Genomic DNA, 21897 nt, shown 5'->3' on the forward strand with positions numbered 1-21897 from the left:
CGCCCCTTACCTGGACCCTTCCCTCCGAACACTGCCCTCCTTCACGAACCCCGCAGCACGACGAGGTCACCAGACCCCCTGTTTATTTTGGACACTTTTACCCCTTTTGGACACTTTATTTGATCATTTTGTTTAAAAAAACCTCTCCGAGGCCTGACGCCACACCCACTGTGTCTGTCGTTTGCTCCTCCCGCCACAATATATATAATTTGTGTGTGTTGCAAATTACAAATTTACAGCCAAAGTAAAAAAAAAAGAAATAGGAGTTTATATTCATAATATTTACATTTGCTGCGTGACATTACATTTACTTAAAAAATAAATAAATAAATAAAATAGGCTGCAATTTAATTATTTATTTACATAGTGACAGCATAAAAAAAAAAAATGCTAAAAAAAAAAAAAGTGTTATACATAGAGAGAATAGCATAAGCTCATTTGCATCTCAGGTCCCTAAAAAGGCTTTTCTTAAATAAATAAATAAAAACTCTAACATCCCTAACATTACCAATATAATAGCCATACACACTTATATATAATAAAACAAAATAAAAACTTGCAACATATAGAAATACATTTTAACATACTCAGTCATGTACTGCTTAAACTGAATCTGGATTATTCATTATAATGCGTCACACACACTGACTGTAGATTACCTCCAGTTTCTTTCCATCTTCATCATGTACAGACATGGTGACCTCCACGTTTTTAGGCGTCGTCTTACTGCCTTTATCAAAATCCCCCTGAACCAGCGTCACGTAAATGTCATTCCGAACATCACCTGCAAAAACACGCACAAGGTCTCAGTGTCGCTTATTAATACGATCGATGTGTGATGTACAGCTAAAAACAGACAGCTTAAAATACAGACCTTTTATTAAGAAAATGCACAAAAGTAGCTAAAAAAGTGCTGCTTGGACATCCATCGCTCATAATCAGCATGTCAGAATGTTGTTTATACTTAAATCACACTTGGAATTAAACAGCTGCTGTCCCTTTAAGATGCAAATGTTGTGATTGTCTAATTTCTGCATGTGAAATGAATATCAGCAACAGCATGAATGCATGCATGGAACGGTTTGCAAAACTCTGAGGGGTTTTTTGTTGATATGTAAATGTAGATAGTCATATGATAATATGACGAGTTCCTCATTACTGCAGCGTAGTTTTCATGAATGGACTGGGTGAACTTTTCAATTGTCACTGTTGTATGTTAACTTTAATTTAAAGGAGAGCAATACAATCCAGTTTTATTGTAAATGCATTCAGTTTGATGATGGATACCTGGCATGATGATTTCTGGGAAGCCCATTTTGCGAGCGACGGCGGTGGAACGGTCCACCAGGTGAGGGAAATCTTTACGGATCTGATGAATATCACCTGGAAGCAACTTCAGCGTAACCCACAAACCTGAGGACCGGAGAAACAGGCTGCAGTTAAACAAACACACACACACACACACACTTCCTATTTGTGCTTAACAGCTCATGGGAACTCAACTCATTTTAATATCTCATTATTAGTGAAATACAAAAAATAATTAAGAGCACCGGATTAGTTTAATTGCTGAGAAAATACCTGCAGGAAGCAGAGCGACTGTTATTTAAAGTGTAGGGATGAATTGTGCTGTGAATATTTTATACTAAAACATTAAAGATTAAATTGAGCAATCTGAGCAAATAACCTGAGCTGTTCAAAATAAATGATGAAAAACGACCTCAAATCCATAGAAGAAAACTAAAATAAATTTTGTTTTTTAATTTATATATATTATATATTAATTTGTTGTTTTATCTCCAACTTCTCATTATGGTAATGAATAATAAATCCTATTTATTATTGAAATAAGAATAAATATCAATTTAAAAGAAAATTACATGTATACATCAAGTATACATGATAGTATTTGTTGTGCTGAATTTAAGTTGTTTATTTTAATAAGAAATTGTATTATTAATATTTTTGTATTTTGTTTTGTAGTGTATTATAGAATTTGTATGTATGATGATAATAATAAAATAAAATAAAAGTTCACATGATAGTAATAGTAATTGTTGTGCTAGATTTAATTTATGCTCACTTTAATGCCATAAAAATAAAATAAATATTTTATGTAAATATATCACAGCATTTGCATAATAATAACAACAACAACAACATTAGGAAAAATGTTGAATAAAAATATAAAGTATACATTAAGACCGTGTTAAAATAAATCTAATGTGTTAATATATATTTCCTAATATTTAATAAAGGCCAATATCTGCTAATCTAACTTTCAGTGAATCTGTGCAGGTTATTTTGAAAAAGACACACAAAAAAAAATGTCCTTTACTTTTTAAGATCCGTTATACCCATAATGCTTTGCATGTCACCTGAATGCCTCCATCATAAATCTTAAGTTAATTGGTCTTAATGACTCCACCTCTATTACCCTCACTGCTCTTCCTGATTAACCTAGATCATAGATGAGAAGAACCTCGTCTTATCTGGCTGATCTTAGGTTATACTGGAAGTTCATGCACATTTATCTCAATAAACTGCTTGTGAAACCAGGTTTTATCATGCTAGGAATCACAGGAAGGATGGATTATATTTGATATTTCATCCAGACATTCGGTTCCCATTCTCTTCAGCATGAACAAATTCTCATGCTTATTAAACCCAATTCAACTTAAACTAATTTTGCTCAATAACTTCGTCATTTGTAAGATTTGGGCCCCTTTAGATTGTGAAAGTCTCAGGACTCAGAACGGCAGGACCTCTGCAGCTCAGTTTGATCGTATCTGGGACAGTGTCGCTCTCCACACATCAGTCTTATCTTCCCATATTTTTAACTTTCCAAACTTTAACTAGGCTACAAAATGAAGCTGGAGATCATTAACAGCAGCCAAATATCCATCTCCGTTTTCCTTTGAATAAGGAATATTTACTTAAACAGATATAATTCTGCACCTGTAGGTTAATTTTTACTGTAGGCTAAAAAACAGCACAAGAGAAACCTTCTGGTAATGTAGAGTCCTAGAAAATCGGTTTTATTTATTTTTAAAAAAATTAATTGTTTTATTTTTTTCTGGTAGTTCTGGCAGTTATTTGAGGGCATTTAATTTAACTGATCTTTTTAAATTTAAGGAAATAAAAATTTAACAATTTGTTTTTTTTTTTTGACAAGTGCACAACAGAGGTTTACTGTTTAAAAAAAGCATGGAAGGAAAAATTATGCAATATTCCCTAAAGTGCTTTAGTACTTTATTACTACTTTGAGAAGTACATTCCACTGTACAATAGTAATATATTTCTGACACAATGTCTTAAAGTTGAACCAAACCTTTATTTTGAAGGGTTGCCACTTTGAGTTTCTGCATGTTTATGATTTATGATGGTTGTTTTTGCCAAATTAAGTTTTGAAATGCTGCTAAAATGACTCGAAAATGAAAGGTGTTCACCCCAGTGACCTTTACCTTGACCTTTGTGATTGACCTCTTTGGCAGCGATGACTTTGTTGATGACAGTCTGGAGGAAGTCGTTCTCGCCCGCCACCCTGGGTGAAAAACGGGAGATGTTCAGCTGCCTGTGGCGAATGGCGTCATCCAACGCTAGCCTGGAGTTCACACGCGACAGGCAACACGCCAACGGTGAAGAGAGAGAAGGAAGAGAAAGAGAGAAGAAGAGTAGTAGCCACAGAGAGCCAGATAAGAGTGGACATGAGCAGAAGAGGAAAAAAAAGGGAAGATACCAAAGAGTGATACAGATACCATGACAGGGACAAAAGCCATTTTGTTAGCAAACAGTAATGCGGGATGGGTGACAGGAGAGACACAGAGAGATGCTGTAATTTCAGAAACGACCCTCATCTCACACAAACACAGATGAAGCTGCCTTAATAATAATAATACATCACAGTCGCACTACAGGCGCACGATACTGAATTACACAGTGATCATAGTAATTATAAAGCTAAGTAATTATAGGACATAATTCATCCAAGATGATGGACAGTCAAATTTATATTGAGTATAAATAAAATGTACTTTAAAATACATTTGTAGTTATATTTGATATAATACAATTAAATAATATTAAATATTATATGAATATTTGATTCTATGAAAATGTATTTATTATATAACAATGTAAAAACATTATTCAATTGTATTACAAATATTAATTTATTATAATTATCTGGCCCTTTTATTATTATTATTATACAAAATGTTATATTATATATAATATCTATAAAAACATTTAATAACAATAATAATATGTTTTATATATGGTATTATATATAACATTATATATTATTATATATTATTATTATAACACTAATTTTAATTCAGTGTAATTTAAACATTTTAAATAACACAATATATATATATTTTTAAATATCATTATTATTGTTTATTATTTAAATATTTACATTTTAAAATGTAAAAATACATTTGATTAGTATTTAAACATTTCTATATTATTGTTGATAAAATAATTCAATTTAGTTCAGAATAATTTATTCTTAATAAAATATTTAATATTATATATAATGTACAAATTGTAATTCAATCAATATAGATATAGATTGAATAGTAATATATTAATATGTATTATTATTAATATAATTATCATTATTATGGACTTGCTGTTTGTTTCTGCCTAGGCAGCGGTAGACTGCAAGTCAGTTGACTAGGTTTTGGACCAGAGCTACAGTAATCTGAGGTCACAAATAAGCTGATACAAAGCAAAAACCTCCCAAAAGTGAGAACACACATCTTAAACACCCCACAATACCCAGCAAACACCTAGACTCCTCTCCGAGTGACCCGGCTGGGCTGTGAGAGCGGCAAAGCAGAGAAAGACTGAAGTATAGTCTTACTGAGTGACAGAACGAACGAACGAAGGAGTGACTGTGAGGCACATACGACTCCTCTACAGAATAAGAGAAAGTTTGTGTACTGTTGTCTTCAATGAATAAATATACAAAGTATTGAGATGATACAGCAGAAATAAGAAAAACAGACAAACACCAACTTGCATGCAAATTAGCATTCATATGCATGACTATACAATATCTAACAAACTACCTTTTGATCTGCCTAACTAGCAAGTGTTTCACACACTTGACTGAAGGTCAAAACTGTTTCAGGACAGTCATTTTCGTGATGTTATGTTTACCACCATAAAAGCTGTTGTGTTGACATCATGAAGTCATACTCACGGCTGGAAGGGAATGAAGTGTTGCTTGTCCTCGTCGTCCATCTTGCCTGTGATGATGTCTGTGACGTCCATTACTACGGAGAGAAGAATGAGACGAGAATAATGTCTGCAGACGACCAAATATCATGTCTCAACAACTATGGATGCATCTTATGAAAATGAGAAATAACCAGCTCATATTTCATCCCGTTAAGACTAGGGTCCATCTCATGAACACTTGAACTCTTAACAATAAACATGAAACACACAACACTATAATACTTTTATTTTTATTATACACACACTTATTACATTTCAAATTTGCACCTAACACAATTTCCGAATTGAGTTCACGTGCATTTTCTCAGTCAGGAAATTATTTTTCAAGTGCGGTGCCGGTGATGCTGCTTCTTACGTTCGTTTCGGAGAAACAAAGGACAAATATTTCAATCGATCGCTCAGGCATGGCACCGAAATGAGGCACCGAAATCTGCGTTCTGATTCGGTTCTAGTACATACCGGTTACATAGGTACCGGTGCCATATTGGTACAGGATTTCGGTACCCAACCTTCCTTAAGATTATAAAGATTGATTGTACGTTGACAGTTTTTGTCAGTTACTTTACAGACAGTCTCAGCAAATTCACAATTTTGAAAACGTGATACCTTTTCAAATAAGTCAAACAACACCAATTACATTAATTATAAAATTATAAAAGTAATTAAATACGTATTTCACCCAAGAGGGTGGACAAGGTAAAATTAATAGTGATTATAAATAAAATAAACTAAAAAAAAAAAAATTGTATTTCTATTTGGTATAACAGAAAATAATTATATAGCATTAAATAAATATTATATGAATATTGGTATCATATGAATATTATTTATTTATAATATAACAATGTAAAATGTAATTAATATACATCAAACTAGTAATTGCTGCACTGAGTAATAATAATTTATTACTCTATGACTTGTCTGCATAACAGAGAATACAATTTTGTGTTGAAAAAATAAAATTGTCATGAAAATTATACCTCAAATCTTGATGGGGCTTTTTAAAGGCTTTGTAAATAAAACTAATTATTAAAAAAAAAAATGCATTCATTCATTCCAGCAATTACTATGTTGATGTAAACATGAATGTTTATCAAAATTTGTTTGTTTATTATGGGGGTGTAATTTTGGGACTCGTCACATCACTGTAAAGCACTGTAAAAAATAAACCATAGTAAAAAGCACAAGAGAAACACTCATGGAAGTTTAAATTTGTGGTTTATAAGGTGAGAGCAGGGCAAAACTTTCTAGATAAGCTGTCAAGCGGCAGCTATTACTGACTGAACACATAAACATCGCCTCTAAATGGCCATTTGGCCTGGTGTGCAGCAGTGGCCGTGCTGAGATTGGGTTTACAGCAGGCAACAGGAAACTGATGAGCCATAATGGAAGCGTTGGCTTGTCTCTGAAAGTGACACATTAAAGGTGACATTGCACATACAGGTTCTGCCTCTACCTGCCTGACCCACATACAGACATACTGCTAACGGCCGTACGGGGAGGGGAGAGCGATGCTTTCCCACTTCAAAACCCGTTTGATGTTCAAACTAAAGGCAGCATGTCTGCTCTCACTCTCCTGTTCAGCCTTATTTATTTACAACAGAAGAACAGATTTTTCCTTTTTCCATCAAACTGAAGAATGCACCCTCTGTGCACAACAAACTGTGCGAAACGCATTGCACAATAATCAACCGAAGCATCTGGGATTGGCAACAGTAATAGTGACAATAGTAAACAAATGTTAAGGTCACTTCACTCCAACCAGATCAAGGCTCCTAATGCATACTGTGATTGTAGATGTAATAAAACAATATTGAACTCCAGGCAGGCAAAATCAGTGCAAAGGCCATGTTTGTTTTGAATGCATTATAAATGTATGAATGCAGAGAGATTGCTGTGTCAACTTCTGTAACGCATATAGCACATCTTATATGCAATCTATTATTCCAGCTGATTTCACACAAGGCTTGAACTATTGTATTTGAATGTGTATGCAATAAATCTGACAAATAAAAATACTGATCAAGGCAAAACACTTGCTACCCGCAATTTATAACAAGAAAAAGACCCTTAAATTTTACATCCCGAGCTGGCATTGTAAATAAAATAAAATGAATCAACAAAAACAAACAGAATGTCTGAATTTAGTGAATTTATGAAATTTAATTACATCTAATAAATATATATGGCCTTATATATGATTTACGGTATTAATCGTGAAATGAAATAAAATAATTAAATATAAAAATAATAAAATGATTCAAAATAAGCAAAATAAAAATAAAAATAAAAAGCAAACAGACTCAGAAAGTTAAATATTAGATTTAATGATATCTAATAAAAACATCTCATTCTTATAGGTTTATAGTAGTAACAAATAAAATTATAAATATAAAAGAATACAATAAAATTTAAAAGATTGAGTAAAATAGAAATAACAAAAATAAAAACTCTTTAGGTCTGAATTTAGTGAATATGTTAAATAATATCTAATGAAATGGCTCATTCTTATGGGTTTACAATAGTAACGATGAAATGCAATAAAACTATAAAAGAATAAAATCAAATAAAAATTAAATATAAAATCCAAATTTTAAAAAAATTAAAAATCAACAAAAACAAACAAATATCAGAAATTCTGAATTTAGTGAATGTTACATTTAATTTTATCAAATAAAAATATCCCATTCATAGAGGTTTACAGTAGTAAGTAACAATGGCTGCATGGTTGGTGTCCCCGTAGATGAAATCACTTTGGATATAAACATCTGCCAAATGCATCAATGCAAATTCCTGGTGGCATTTTGATGGACACTATGGTGACCATGCTAAGTGTGCATCAAGTGTTATGCTCTACCTGCCACACCGAAGGGTCTGCGGAGGCCAGACGTTAATTTCTTAGTGTTGTTATCTCTGAGCTCCATCCGGCCCACTCGAACGATCTGACAAACAAAGCTTATTTTCTCCCTCTTCAGGTCTTCGCTCCCCAGATCCTGGAGAGAAACGCACAAACACACAAGCGAGAGCGTAAAAAAGCATGCACAATCATGTACTCAAATAGCCCATATTATTTTGAGCCCCCAAGCGCTATTGGCCATGCACCAGGTGTTTCTGCCTACAACCATCTAGTTAAACTCAAACTCGTTAGTTGAGCAACTACCCGGGAAAGGCAACGACTGATGAATGGAACGGTTCGGTGTACACAGACTCTTAGTACGCAGTCCAGGTGAAGGGTAAATTGCTCGAGCAGTGTTTGATTGGGGGCAGCAACTCATTCCCCGCTGGGGGTTTGTGCAGAGAGCACAGGATTCTGGGAAAACAAACTGACCCTCATAGCCCAGCATCTATTAAAAAAATGACCTCTAGCAAATGAGAACGTGTGGGTGCAAACAAGCACCTACACACGAGCAAACCGATGCATATGCTCTATTATTATAGATTATGCACATGCAAATACACAAAATGCATGCAATTACAAACAAACAATATGCTTGATAACACTGTGTGAGAAACACAAGAACTTCAATATGATTTCATGTTTGTAATACATGTTTCCCTGCACAGATAATGTGTTAAATTACATGCAGACGCCAACACACGTACATGGATGCACACAATATGTGCAACAATGCAAACCAGGCGGCGTCTCCGGCGAGCTTCCTCCTCTAACGACCGTTAGCTTGTTACCCTTTACAGCTTTAATGATGATGCTGCTTTCTCCAACACTTTAATTACCAATTCTGCAACACGACTGATGAACACGAATTAAAGTGTCACCCAATAATACCGTGATTACTCATTAAGGAACAATGCGAGAGATGGGAACAGACGAACAGAAACGAGCCGTAAACTAGTCATTTGCATGACGGTGTTTCCAGGAACAAGCAGAAATATTTCAGTGTTCAAATCAAACAATTAGGCCGTGCTTGTGAAGGGTTTTAAGTGGCCTAGCGGTTTGTGCAGGTGTCACAAATTAGCACAGTTCGAAACCTAATTAGCTGACCATCTAGATACCATTTTAAAACATCTCATTATCATGCAACCAAGTTTTAACACAGCATCGAATGCATCTTTAGAAGAGAACAGGACTGTTATCGTTAACTGAGACTTAAACTACCAAAACAACTAACTGGAAAAATAAGAACTAATTTAATTAAAAACTGAAAATCAAAGTATATATAAAAATAAATAAATAAACTACAAAATATATAATGGTATATAAATAATACTAAAACAGCACTGGTAGAGAAAAGTACTGACAAAAATAGTTTAAACTAACTATTTAACCCAATATTTGCATGCTAAATTTTCTGTATTTGTCCAGCTCGGACTAAAAGCATTAAGTTAGCAGTAGTCATGTCTCATATGTGATTCTGCTCATATTGTGTGATGCATAAACAGCTTATTGGCATTAATACCTATGTAGGGTTTCAAATCAATCATTTATGTAGTTGGATTTCAGTTTCAGATTATAAAGTAGTTGCCAATGATCCATGGTGCTCATAAAGATTTCAATCTGGTCTGCATCATGTCCCAACAGCATTTCTCCATCTCTCCATGATGATCCAGAATAAATAGTGTCAAAAGTAAAGCCCAAAATAATACGTACAGTGAATACAGCACGCAGGTTATGGAGCTGATCGATGTCTTTCACCAAACCGGAGCTGGACCAGCGCACAAGATAGTTTTCACTGCAAGAAATAAAAAATATATAGATATTAAATGACATTATTTTCACAACATAGTAGCAATTTCAAAATCATAGGACTTATTCCCAATGAACACATATACTGATAAATCTACAGCTTTAATGCACTGAAACACACTTTAGATAGAAAAGCATTTGCTAAATGCATATATGCTAATGGAAATATAATGACACACTCTAATACAAAAACATAATCATTTACCGCTGAAACAAATCATTAAGAATTGTGTGCATGGCACAAATGCTGTGGCTGATTTACCACTGAGGATGTGAAACACCATGGTTACTGGTCATTGAGGCTCCCAAATGTGGGTCAAACTACTGTCAAATTATTCAAATTGATCTAAATAATATTTAAAAATGTAAAATTAATAATACAAAAATATTAATTCAAATATTTATAATAATTAGTAACAATACTAAAATACGTTTTTCAAAATAAATACAAAAAAATAAAATCTAAAAAATAAATAAATATATATAAAAAAGTTTGTGCACTAACCTGATGAACTTGGACTCAATGGGGTCATATAGTGACATCAGCACTTCTGCATCTTCTCCGATTTTGCACACGACATTCTTGAGCGTGACGAACAGGGCGAACGAGGGTGTGGAGGCAAACTTGGCCTGCCTGTTCAAATCCAAGTTCTGCTTCTGAGACTGAAAAATAAAAACGATGGCATCTGAGCACATAGTTAGTCTTTCAAATGAGAGTCTTAAAGTCAGCAAGACTAATCACACAAGATGGTCGGTCGGGCTCAAAGAATCTATATCACATTATAAACGATCTGTATCTGCTCAAAGAGACTCAAGGACAGTGAACATCTGGGTAGGCTCACCTGGGAAAGACAGGACAGCAGTGCTGTTGTATTTTCAGACTTTCACCTTGTTATACGGGTTTCACTAACATGAGACAGAACTTTCATCTTTATGTGAAGAGTTTCTTTGACCTATTAGGATGTTAAATGAAAAGTCCTGTCTCGTAGCATCAAGGGAAGCACCTGCTCAGTTCTAAACACGATGAATCAAACTCACAGTGACTCATCTAAAAGCACTACAGGTTCAACAGTCAACAGAGAGATACTGAGGACAGAGACTTTTAGATAAGTATGTTTGAGGGTTTATATGAACAGTTCAGTCTAAAGAAGCCCTGACCTTCATGACATACACCTTTCAGAATCTGCAAAATGTTAATTATTTTACAAAATAAGAGGGATCATATAAAATGCATGTTATTGTTTATTTAGTACTGACCTGAATAAGATATTTCACATAAAAGATATATAGTCCACAAGATAAAATAAGTTGAATTTATAAAAATGACCCCGTTCAAAAGTTTACACACACTTGATTCTTAATATTGTGTTGTTACCTGAACGATCCAAAGCTGTGTTTATTTTTTTTGTTTAGTGATAGTTGTTCATGAGTCCCTTGTTTGTCTTGAACAGTTAAACTGCCTGCTGTTCCTCAGAAAAATCCTCCAGGTCCCACAAATTCTTTGGTTTTCCAGCATTTTTGTGCATTTGAACCCTTTCCAACAATGACTATGATTTTGAGATCCATCTCTTTACACTGAGGACAACTGAGGGGCTCAATCTATCTATAATGTTAAATTTAATATAATTAATACATTTTATGCCTAATTGTTATCAATTTTAAATATCTAAAAACTATTAATATATTATAATATTTTTTAAATGTGTTTCCCAAATATTTGCCATATTTTGCCATCTTTTATTTCTTGGATAAAACTCTAAGTTTACAATGGCTGTTTGTAAGCAATGGTTGCTCTGATAGGGGGGGGGGGGATTAATACACATTGATGCCGTTATACAAATGTGTTTTAGTTTTTTGTTTTTTGCGCTACATCTCCATTCATTTGTCACATTGAGCACAACAGCAAAGATGGGAAGTGAGATGGTTCGCTCTCAAGCTCTGTTCCTGTGCAACCTCTCACACGTCAGCGATGGTGTCTCAGAGCTGCGGTCAGGAACTTTTTCATGTGGTTTAGTGGTTGTGCTTCACAAAATAGTCACGTCCAAATATAAATATAAGGTAGCAGTTAACATTCAAGGTGTTTATTAATCATCAAAGCAGGCGGTGATGAGAAAAAACACAGCAAAGCGAAGAGCCAATGTGAGTGTGCCGTCAGCTCTCAGGCCTTGAACATTCACAATCCATTCAAATATCTCAATCCAAATGAAAATCAGGCAGAAAAAAAAATGCCATAAAGGATGAAAACAGTCTAATATAGTTTACCTTCTCCTCTTGGATGCGAGCTTCAATCTGCTTGGACGCGGCTTCATGCGCTCGGAACAGATTGATAGTGCTGGTCAGGTCAGGATCCAGAATATTCCCGTCTTTATCTCTCACCACCAGATCCTGGTCTAAATACCTGCCAAACGCACACAAAAACAGTGTAGGAGACGCTTTAAAACACAGTTGGCTTAAAGAGACAAAGATTTGTGTTCTATTAATCCAAATGGATGCATTTATTTGGACATTATCTACTAAACGACTGTGAAAATGAGCATAACAGAAAAAGAATAAGACAGATTAGCACTTAGTGTAAAAGTTTGTTATCAATGGTTTGTTGCTATGTGGTTACTAAGGGCATTCTGGATTTGTATCGAAACAAAATAAAAACCTTTCACTTAATAAAGCTGACAAAGACAGAGACTTGGACTGAGAACTGAGAGTTGTACATGTGTGTGTGTCACTAGTGACTTTTTCACCAAAGCGGTTCTATCGTCTCATCTGTATATTCACTTCCTCCTACAGCTAAAGTTAAAAGGAACACTGAAACACTCTGAGAAAGGTAATAATAAACTTGCAGCCATTAGATGGTGTTGAATGTGTTTAAAGAGTGGGATAAAGTCTGTAAGCGTGTAACTACAATAACTAAATTGAACTGCAATTAGCCCCGCCCCAAACTCACACCATTGGTTGAGCTGATGCAACGCTACAAATGATGGTTGGAATAGGCTGCAACAGTCAGGTTTCAGAAATAAAAACTCAACATACATACACACGTGTGTGTGTGTGTGTGTGTGTGAGTATATATATAGGGCTGTCAATCGATTAAAATATTTAAATTGCGATTAATCACATGATTGTCATGAGTTAACTCGCGATTAATCGCAACCTAAATCTAAATTCTCATTTGTTCTAAATGTACCTTAAATTAGTTTTTAATACTCTAATCTACATGGGCATAGACAAATATGGATGCTTTATGCAAATGTATGTTTATTATTATTGAAAACATAGTCAGAGCATGAAGACTATACATGTTTCAAAGGTCATAGATGTTTTTCAAAGAACTTGTTCATGTCTATTAAACACATGAAAAAAGAAATACCAGGTTCCTATTACTTCTTTCTTTGCACTGAGCAATTTACTTACACAAACCTGTTTACATTTTTGCACGACAGGGCAGCTCTTCTTCTGAACATTCAAAATGCACATTTATTATTAGCTTTGTTTGCCTCTCTCTTTGTACCCACATACTATATTTTGATGCAGCTAAATTCTCAATAAAACTGTTTTCATTTATATATTTTACTGTTTCTGTCGTCAGACAACGGAATGAATATGAAATAGTGATTGAAACGCGACTCATTAAGACATAACCAGCTCCCTTCCAAGATGTTAATCTGCACAAAAATCCTGATAATCGAGCCGTCGTCTGATGAAATCAAATACACAAGATAATGACAATAACTTTGCTGTGATTTCAGCTATACTTGCATGTAAAATTAGAGAAGCAACATAATATCTGTGTTTAACTGAAAGCGCTGCTCCTCTCCGCCGCGCGCTGAACAGAGCAGATGCACAGAGAGAGAAAGAAAGAGGTGTGTGTGCGCGCTGAGACAGCAAGACCTCGCGCAGCAGTACCAGCGAGTCTCAAACTAAATAAGATTTGGGCAAACCGTAAAGATTTGTCGCTAGGCGCTTTTTTGAAGAGGGGGGAAAAAGTCACTAAAGGGGTCTGCAAAGTCGCTAAGTTGGCAGCACTGTGCATCTCCATTTCTCCAACTAGGTCAAACAGAAAATGTGCGCTGAGTTAATTGTGCGTTAATATAATTAGTATCATTAAAATGAATTTGTCTAATTAATAAAATGTTTTATTTAATTAATTACACGATGTGGCGAATAATTAATCTAATTAATCGCACATCAAATTTGGCAGAGAAATTACTACCAAAAGATCATTTAAAGTCATTGTTGTGTAAAGCATCAAACAGACATTACAAAAAGTAGCTTCAGCAAGAAATATTTAGTTTGATCAAATTTATTACATATACCATACATCCATTACGTATACTTGTGGACCATGAGGGTGAGTAAATGACAACACAATTGTAATTTTTGGGTGGGTGCACTATACCTTTAATCATTTATTTTATAAATTTTATTATTATTATTACTATGGGAATATAAAATTATTTCTTTAATGGAATTATACTCTAAATAACAAAATAAAACTGCCAGTAGGTGGTGGTAAATGTCTTAATGATTAAGTCATCGAGGCATGTATTCATTCATTTGATTCGTTCAAATGGCTGATTCATTCAGGAGTGAAGTAAATGGTTCTTTATGAATGGTCCATTGAATCATTAGGCTTGTTCATCTTGAAGCGGATCATCACCATCAGACCAATCGGTGTGACACATCAAAATACATCGAGAGCGAATAGAGAGCAGACGACCGCATGCTTTTAAAATGCTTTTGCGGTACTTTTGTTGCAGCAGGCATCAGAGTTGCAGCAGGCAAATCAAGTAAAAACAAAACACTTAAATATTTGTTAAATACTTAAATACTCAAATATTTGGTTCATGGCTTATAATGCTTTAACAAAGACTTTTTTTGCTGAACAAAGGCCGTTTGCTTGAGGCTCTGTTTTACAGGTAATAATGTTCTAAATAATGTTCAGTTTCTCACACATACCAATTGTTTCACTTCATAAGACCTCAATATATTGGCAGGAAGTATTCATTTTGTGTTCCTTGATATGCTTTTTTGACTCAAAGTGCCAGTAGCCGTTGACTTGCATTTTATGAAATCACCAAGAACCACGGTTTCAGCTAAAAATCTTCTTTACTGCTCTACTGAAGAAAAAAAGTCACCTACATCTTTGATGCCTGAGGGTGAGTTAATTAACAGCACATTTTAATTTTTCGGTGAACCATCCCTTTAAATAATTTTTTTCCTGAATTTTCTGAAGATTTTCTGAAGATGCCAGTACATGTAAAAATGCACCACCATGTGTTGTGGAGTGTTCTGGGCATAAACTTACTGGTCCTTCAATGCAAGGCTACTTTTTTTTTTTTGGTTTGACAGGTGAGAATCCTCTAATAGCATCAACATTTAATACTTAGGGTTAAGGAATTAAACTTTTAACCAAGTATGAATCACAGCAAACACTGCTGATTAATAACAAGTCTTTTCTTCCCCAAATGAAAGTGGAAAAGTGCTGAAATTAAGTGCTGAAAATCTTTCACAATGACCCTTCACAGCAAAAACAGACCCTGAATGAAAATGAAGAGCAATAAAACGCTCTCATTAAAAGTCAGATTTTATGTAATGGACTGCAGTCGTGACTTCCAGCTCACGCACTCCCTGTTCCTACACGACCCGATCAGCACGAGTCAGCAGCTTGTGTGTGTGTGTGTGTGTGTGTGTGTGTGTGTGTATAAATACTTGTTCCCGTAGTCCATCTTAGAGGTGACTTTCTGTTTAAGCTCGGACAGCTCATCCTGCGGGAGTGTGCCGGACAGGATCTGGGAGCGCCACTCGATCAAGTCATAGATCATGTCTCGGACCGTGTTGAACATCTCGCGCTTGTCGCCCTGTTGGAAACAAAGTCTGGTTAAAACCCTGCAATGCGTGTTAATTAATTTGTTAAACCGCATGCTGCTGCATAAAGGCGCGATGCTCTTAATCACTGTAGAAAAACAGCCCCGGAGTGTCATATTGCTTGCTTATGCAATTAAAAGAGTTTATATACTGTCAATGAGACACTTTTCAAAAAAGTTAGAAAATTTAATTTGTATATCAAAGCTTTTCAACATCTTGCCCCCTGGCGAAAATGATCAGATTTAAAGAAAATTGCAACATGTCTCAGCAGATGAGTGTTTGCGCTCTGTGATGTCACTGCGACATGTTGCCATCAAAACACTGTTGATAAGCTCATGATGTCTATTTCCCTAGTATATTAGTATGCAGAAAGCAGCGACAATTGTGTGGGATGTCCAAATTTCTTGTATTCATAAAAAGTGGCCAAAAAATACCCAGATGACCTACTACATATAGCAAGATTTTGAAGTGTGCATCTGATGGACACTTCAGTATCAGTGATGGTGGAAGGTTTATAAATAGAGGAGATGTGATGCAACTGACAATACAAAATCTCAGAAAGGGTAATTGGGCTTAATATTTTGCCCAAGTTATTTTGCCCGAGTCTTGTCTTGGTTAAAACATAAAAACGGGGCAGAAAACATGGCATAAGACGTTTAACGTCCAATTTGTATCCAAATAAAAACAAGTGTTGGTGTAGATATACTGATCTACTAATTACTGAAGATTCTGGGTATAAAAAGCTGACTCTTTGCTGTTAAGTCGACGATGTCATCATGTTGACAGTGTCAGTTTGATGATGTCAGTTGTGATATCTTCTCCATCCTAATGCATACTTTTAAGTGCGCAGAGGAAGAATATGCAACTTTTGGGAAATAATACAAAAATTTGTAATAAATGCAAGCTTACCACATATAGGTCCCTCCATATTGCCGCCCATTCTCGCAGCGTAGTCGTGACCTCATGAACCAGCGGAAGCTCGGTAGGAATGACCGTCTCCTTTTGTCTAAAAGAACAGTGATAGAGTCCAAAACAGAAACAGCAATATAAGTGAAGGAGTTTTCCAAGAATAATCGCTTGTGTGGGAAACAATAGGCTGTTTAACTGCATCCAAGTCAGTAATTCCTGCTTACTACAGGCTCCTGAGGACCCAGAGTCATTCAGATCCCTTCATACCAATGAAAACTAATTACCAGCATCAGTCATCAAAACAGTGCTTATGAAATCTGAGCTGGGCTTTGCTCACGATTCCAATTACTCTCACACACTCACACCAAACCAGCACTCACTCATGTGTATTATATTCCTGAACCACGCTTGAAAATCCATTTCAGACTCCAAAATCTCCCATTAGGCCAGCAATGGGCTGCTGGAGCGCTAACTTGTTTTAGTAAGACATCTATGGGAAGTATATTGTTAGCTGCGCTCAGGCTGGACAAACGCTGATATAATCAGACCAATAACTGAAGTAACAGGATCTCCAGACGCAGGGAAGGAGTGTAAAGCTTAATGTAGATGTTCCAATACACAGTGAGCTGCCTACATAGAGAACTACCGTCAACAACAACATCCTAACCATCATAGAGACTCACAAGGTCAGATAAGAAAATACTGGTGTTTAAAGGTCTGCAAATGGTGAGAGGTGACAGAAATGGATAGGGAACAGGGAGTATATGGGTCTTTACATGAATAGGGTACTAAATAGAGCGCCAAACTCTTAAAAAATAATGAAATATATGAGGAGAAGTTTTTTTTCTTAGCAAACAAGCCTTTTTTCTTAGCAGATGTTCACTAAGAGGTGGTACTTAACCTTCAGAATGTCAAGGATAAATTTAATATTATATAAACATTAAATACGCAAAACATGGCAAACCTCATGTAAAATGAACATTGCATTAGTTGCTAAAAGTTACAATTTGTAATTTTTAGCAACAATAAACAAAAACAAAAATCAACAATTATAAAAAATAACAATACACATATACACCGGCTAATAAAATAAAACAATATATTTTTTTAATTTTATTAGAGAATAACTTTTTTCTTATCAAATGATCACCGAGAAGTGGTATGTAACCAGAAAATGTTAAGGATAAATTAAATATTCTATAAATTTCTTATGATGTTTGACATTTTTGCATAATATATTATTTTAAAATCATTATTTGCATGAATATGTAATTTGTAGCAACGATAAACAAAACAAAAACAGAAAAAATTTAAAACAAAAAAATAAAGAAATACAATGAAAAAATATAAAAATGCTAAATAAAAAGAGAAAAAATAAGATAAAATTAATATAAAATAAAATAAAAAAACAAAGCAAAAATGAACCCACATTAAACAAACTAAATTGCATCTAGTTCTGATACTTTTGAGTAGCGAATGAAACAAGCTGATTTATAGTCCATCACAACAAATCCGGGGATTGCCTTCTCTGTGAACGTGAAGGATTTGCAATCTGGCCGAAACAAGTTGGTTAATGTCTGCTAAGATGTTGCTAATGCTTTCTTTCATATTAAGCAAATAAACTTTTAGGAATATGAATGGACATACTGACCCGCTGCCTTCAACCGTGGCCTCTTTCAGATGTATGTAACACGCCGGAAACACTCCCTGGACATCAGAAAATACGAAACAAAGGAGAAATTCAAGTTGAGGCCTGCTGAATGATTGTGTTAAACTAGAAAGCTGACTGTACTCTGGAAGCGTTTCATACAGTAACTCACCTTCTTCGATTTTCTCCTCAGCCGATACCCTCGATACCATCCTGAGAAGAGCAAGAAATATCACAGCAGTCAGACGGAAATGCCAGCAATTAGATTATAGAGAGACGCCACTCTGTCCCTATAGCACAACTAGAAAACAATATTCTGAGATTATAAAGGACATGTTTCATAAATCTCCTGGAGATACGAAATGAGGCGGCGGGTATGTCTGCAAGGTACGAACAAATCATTCAACATTGAAGTGTGTGTTATTGAGATCGGCTGAGACCAGAGAGAGGAAAGCTCTGGTGACGACATATCTGTGTCCTAAAAAGGTAAGAGGCGACATGAGGTGAAATGAATGGGCAACAGGGAGGACTTCACATAAATGGGGTACTAAATAGCGTGTGAAAGTCTTATAAATAATAAAATAAAGAGTAGAAGTACGTTTTTCCCTTCCTCAGCAAATGATTGCTAAGATCTGCTACTTAACCTTTAAAAAATTGGCAATTAAATAGTATATGAGCTGGTTTAAGTTCTATTATTTTAAATTAGGTTTCCAATTTTTGCAACTCAAACCGAAATACAATTTTTTTTTAAATAATGTGTGACTTTGTAATTTTCAAGGACTAAAAGTAAATATCCAAAAATAAATACAGACAATACACATAAAAAAAATATATATTTTCAAGGTCTAAACATGAAGCAAATATAAAAAAATAAGAGGCAATCCACATTAAATACAATAAAATAAGATAATTCAAAGTAAAATAAAATAAAAAAGATATAAAATAAAAAAGATAAAAAAGTAAAACTAAAGATGACAAAGAAAATTAGATAAAATTAAAATATTTACTTTGCAGTTATTGATATTTTTCCCCATAATTTATCTTAAAATGGTTGAGCTTTTATTGATGCTTTGCTATGTCACATTTAGTTACAACATAAGAATCATTTTGTGTCTGTGTGTCTGTGTGTGTGTGTGTGTGTGTGTGTGTGTGTGTGTTTCACCTTCGTAAGTCTCCAGAATGTGTACAGTGTCTCCGATCTGTAAGGACAGCTCTTCATCACTGCGAGTGTCATAGTTATAGATTGCTGCAGACAGAGAACATAAAACACTATAGTGAGACACATGGCATCAATTTCTGCTTGGTGTGTGTGAGAGGGAGAGAGTTATAGATAATGCAGCAATGCAATAACTAACCACACAACAAACAATAGTAGCTCAGCAATAAGCACCGCCTCCAATTTGACACATACAAGCACCCAAAATATCATGACTGCAAAGTTTTTGGATGTTTTATATCGCCATTTTCAGTCAATAACTACTTTAATTACTTTAATGTTGTTGTTTTTTATTTATTTTTTATTTTAGGGACTTTGCAGTAAAAATGACCATCCATATTCATCTTAACACTCACTGCTTCCTTGCAAACACAGGTATTTCCTTCAGGAAGTGTGAGATGCCTTTGGTAAACAGACAGAAACAGTGTTTTTCAGCAACCCTGAATGGCCAGATGACCCCATGACAGAGAGACAGCAGAGGACGAGCAGAGAGCGACAGATAGAGAGCGAGACCTGTGAGGGTTAATTACTGTCTCTATTTTGGTCTCTGTCAGACTCTCACCTTCATTCTCACACACAATGTTTCTCTCGGCTAACTCAGTCTCTCAGAGAGAGAGAGAGAGAGAGAGAGAAATTACACAACATTCTCACCGTGGGCCTTTTCAAACCATTCACACACACACACACACAAACACATACATATATATATATATACACATACACATACACATACATATACATACACACATACATATACATATACATATACATATATATATATATATATATATATATATATATATATATATATATATATAAAAATAAACAAATAAGTAGGCCTATATGAGAAATATATTTTCACTTAAATAATAATTTAAGAAAATGAAAGAAAAACTGTGCAACAAGTAGCCTAGCCCATGTAGTTTCGGTTCATTTTTGTGCTGCGCGAAAGGAAAGCAGATGGCAGAAAGCGGCATCCTATTTTTTGGCCTTATTTTACAAAAGCGCAAAGATTTAATGTTATTGTGAATGTACACAAATAAAAGCAAACCTTTTACAATTCCCATTATCTTCATGACTAAATGGAGTAGTTGCTTCCACTGTTAGTAGGAAAAATAATGAGTATCAAGTGATTGCGCTGGTGCCGCATGCGCGCACAGTTAAGCGTTCTACCTTGACAATGCAGCCTGTTCATTATCAGCCAAACATATGGGGAAAAGTAATGTAGTTTACCACCAATGTAGTAAAATTGGTGCCATTAAGCGTTATCAGCATACCGCCGTGATGTTATGTAAAACATTTTGTTTTTCGTGGATATTGGAACGTGAGTGAAGTAGGCCTACATAAAAGGTAAATAATATTTTGGCAATCTAATACATCGCAAATACGGAAACATTTGATTTTGTGTAGGACGAGAGACCAAACATTGGTTTCAGTTTCGTTTTATACTAAATTAATTGGTTTTGGTTTGTCGTTTATAATAGCTATAGCTTCTCTACATTTTTAAGTCTTTTTCTTTTCTAAATAGTTTACTGTTAATTGAACGATTTGTTGTGGAGTGAGGGGAACTAAAATAGTCTGTTTACAGTGTTTATTATAATGTTTGTAATTCGAGTCGGCCTATTTCTGAATAAAATAAAATGCGGCTTGTTTTTTTTCTCTCTCTCAAATGTTTTGGTTTTTTTTTTACGCGTAGCTTATTTCAACCATGCAGCAAACCTTTTAATATATTTTCATAAATTACTAAAAAAATAAGTGACTTTAAACAGTTTAACTGATTGTATTAATCGGTCAAAATTCTTATCGGTCGTTTAACGGTTAAAATTAACATCCCTAGTATTAATTATTATTATTATTATTGTTGTTTCTAATTTTGTGTCTAATTCTATTTCGAATAGTGCTGTCACACGATTAATCGCATCTAAAATAAGTTTGTTTACATAATATATGAGCGTTTACTGCGTTACTAAAAACAAACACATGCATGTATATGTTTAAGAAAAATGTTGTTTATATAATAAATATATTTATATTTAATATATAATTATATAAATTTATAAATATGTTAACATGTAAATATTTTCAAAATATATACTGTATGTGTGTTTATTTATATATACATAATAAACAAACAGTACACATACATATATTATGTAAACAAAAACTTTTATTTTGGATGCGATTAATCGAGATTAATCATTTGAGAGCACTAATTTCTAAATATTATTTCTAATATTTTTCATTTCCATTACACTAGTACAGTTCAAAAGTTTTGGGGAGAGTAAGGTTTTTATTTATTTATTCTTA

General features: G+C 34.4%; 1 protein-coding gene across 2 annotated transcripts in view; it reads right to left on the reverse strand.

Moving 5' to 3' along the window:
* LOC306858161 (dedicator of cytokinesis protein 1-like) overlaps positions 1 to 21897 on the reverse strand; it is a 233237-nt gene that overhangs the window by 187987 nt on the left and 23353 nt on the right. For both annotated transcript variants that reach the window (XM_079398558.1, XM_079398557.1), the window contains exons 2-14: positions 19537 to 19620; positions 18547 to 18587; positions 18378 to 18433; positions 16727 to 16823; positions 15662 to 15810; positions 12218 to 12353; positions 10461 to 10618; positions 9860 to 9941; positions 8108 to 8243; positions 5213 to 5285; positions 3465 to 3544; positions 1288 to 1413; positions 660 to 784 (exon numbers count right to left, since the gene is read on the reverse strand). In XM_079398558.1, the coding sequence (XP_079254684.1) occupies positions 660 to 784; positions 1288 to 1413; positions 3465 to 3544; positions 5213 to 5285; positions 8108 to 8243; positions 9860 to 9941; positions 10461 to 10618; positions 12218 to 12353; positions 15662 to 15810; positions 16727 to 16823; positions 18378 to 18433; positions 18547 to 18587; positions 19537 to 19620 (1343 nt within the window). The remainder of the gene's footprint in view (positions 1 to 659; positions 785 to 1287; positions 1414 to 3464; positions 3545 to 5212; positions 5286 to 8107; positions 8244 to 9859; positions 9942 to 10460; positions 10619 to 12217; positions 12354 to 15661; positions 15811 to 16726; positions 16824 to 18377; positions 18434 to 18546; positions 18588 to 19536; positions 19621 to 21897) is intronic.

This window comes from Barbus barbus (genome assembly GCF_936440315.1).
Source record: "Barbus barbus genome assembly, chromosome: 38".
NCBI classification, from domain to species: Eukaryota; Metazoa; Chordata; class Actinopteri; order Cypriniformes; family Cyprinidae; genus Barbus; species Barbus barbus.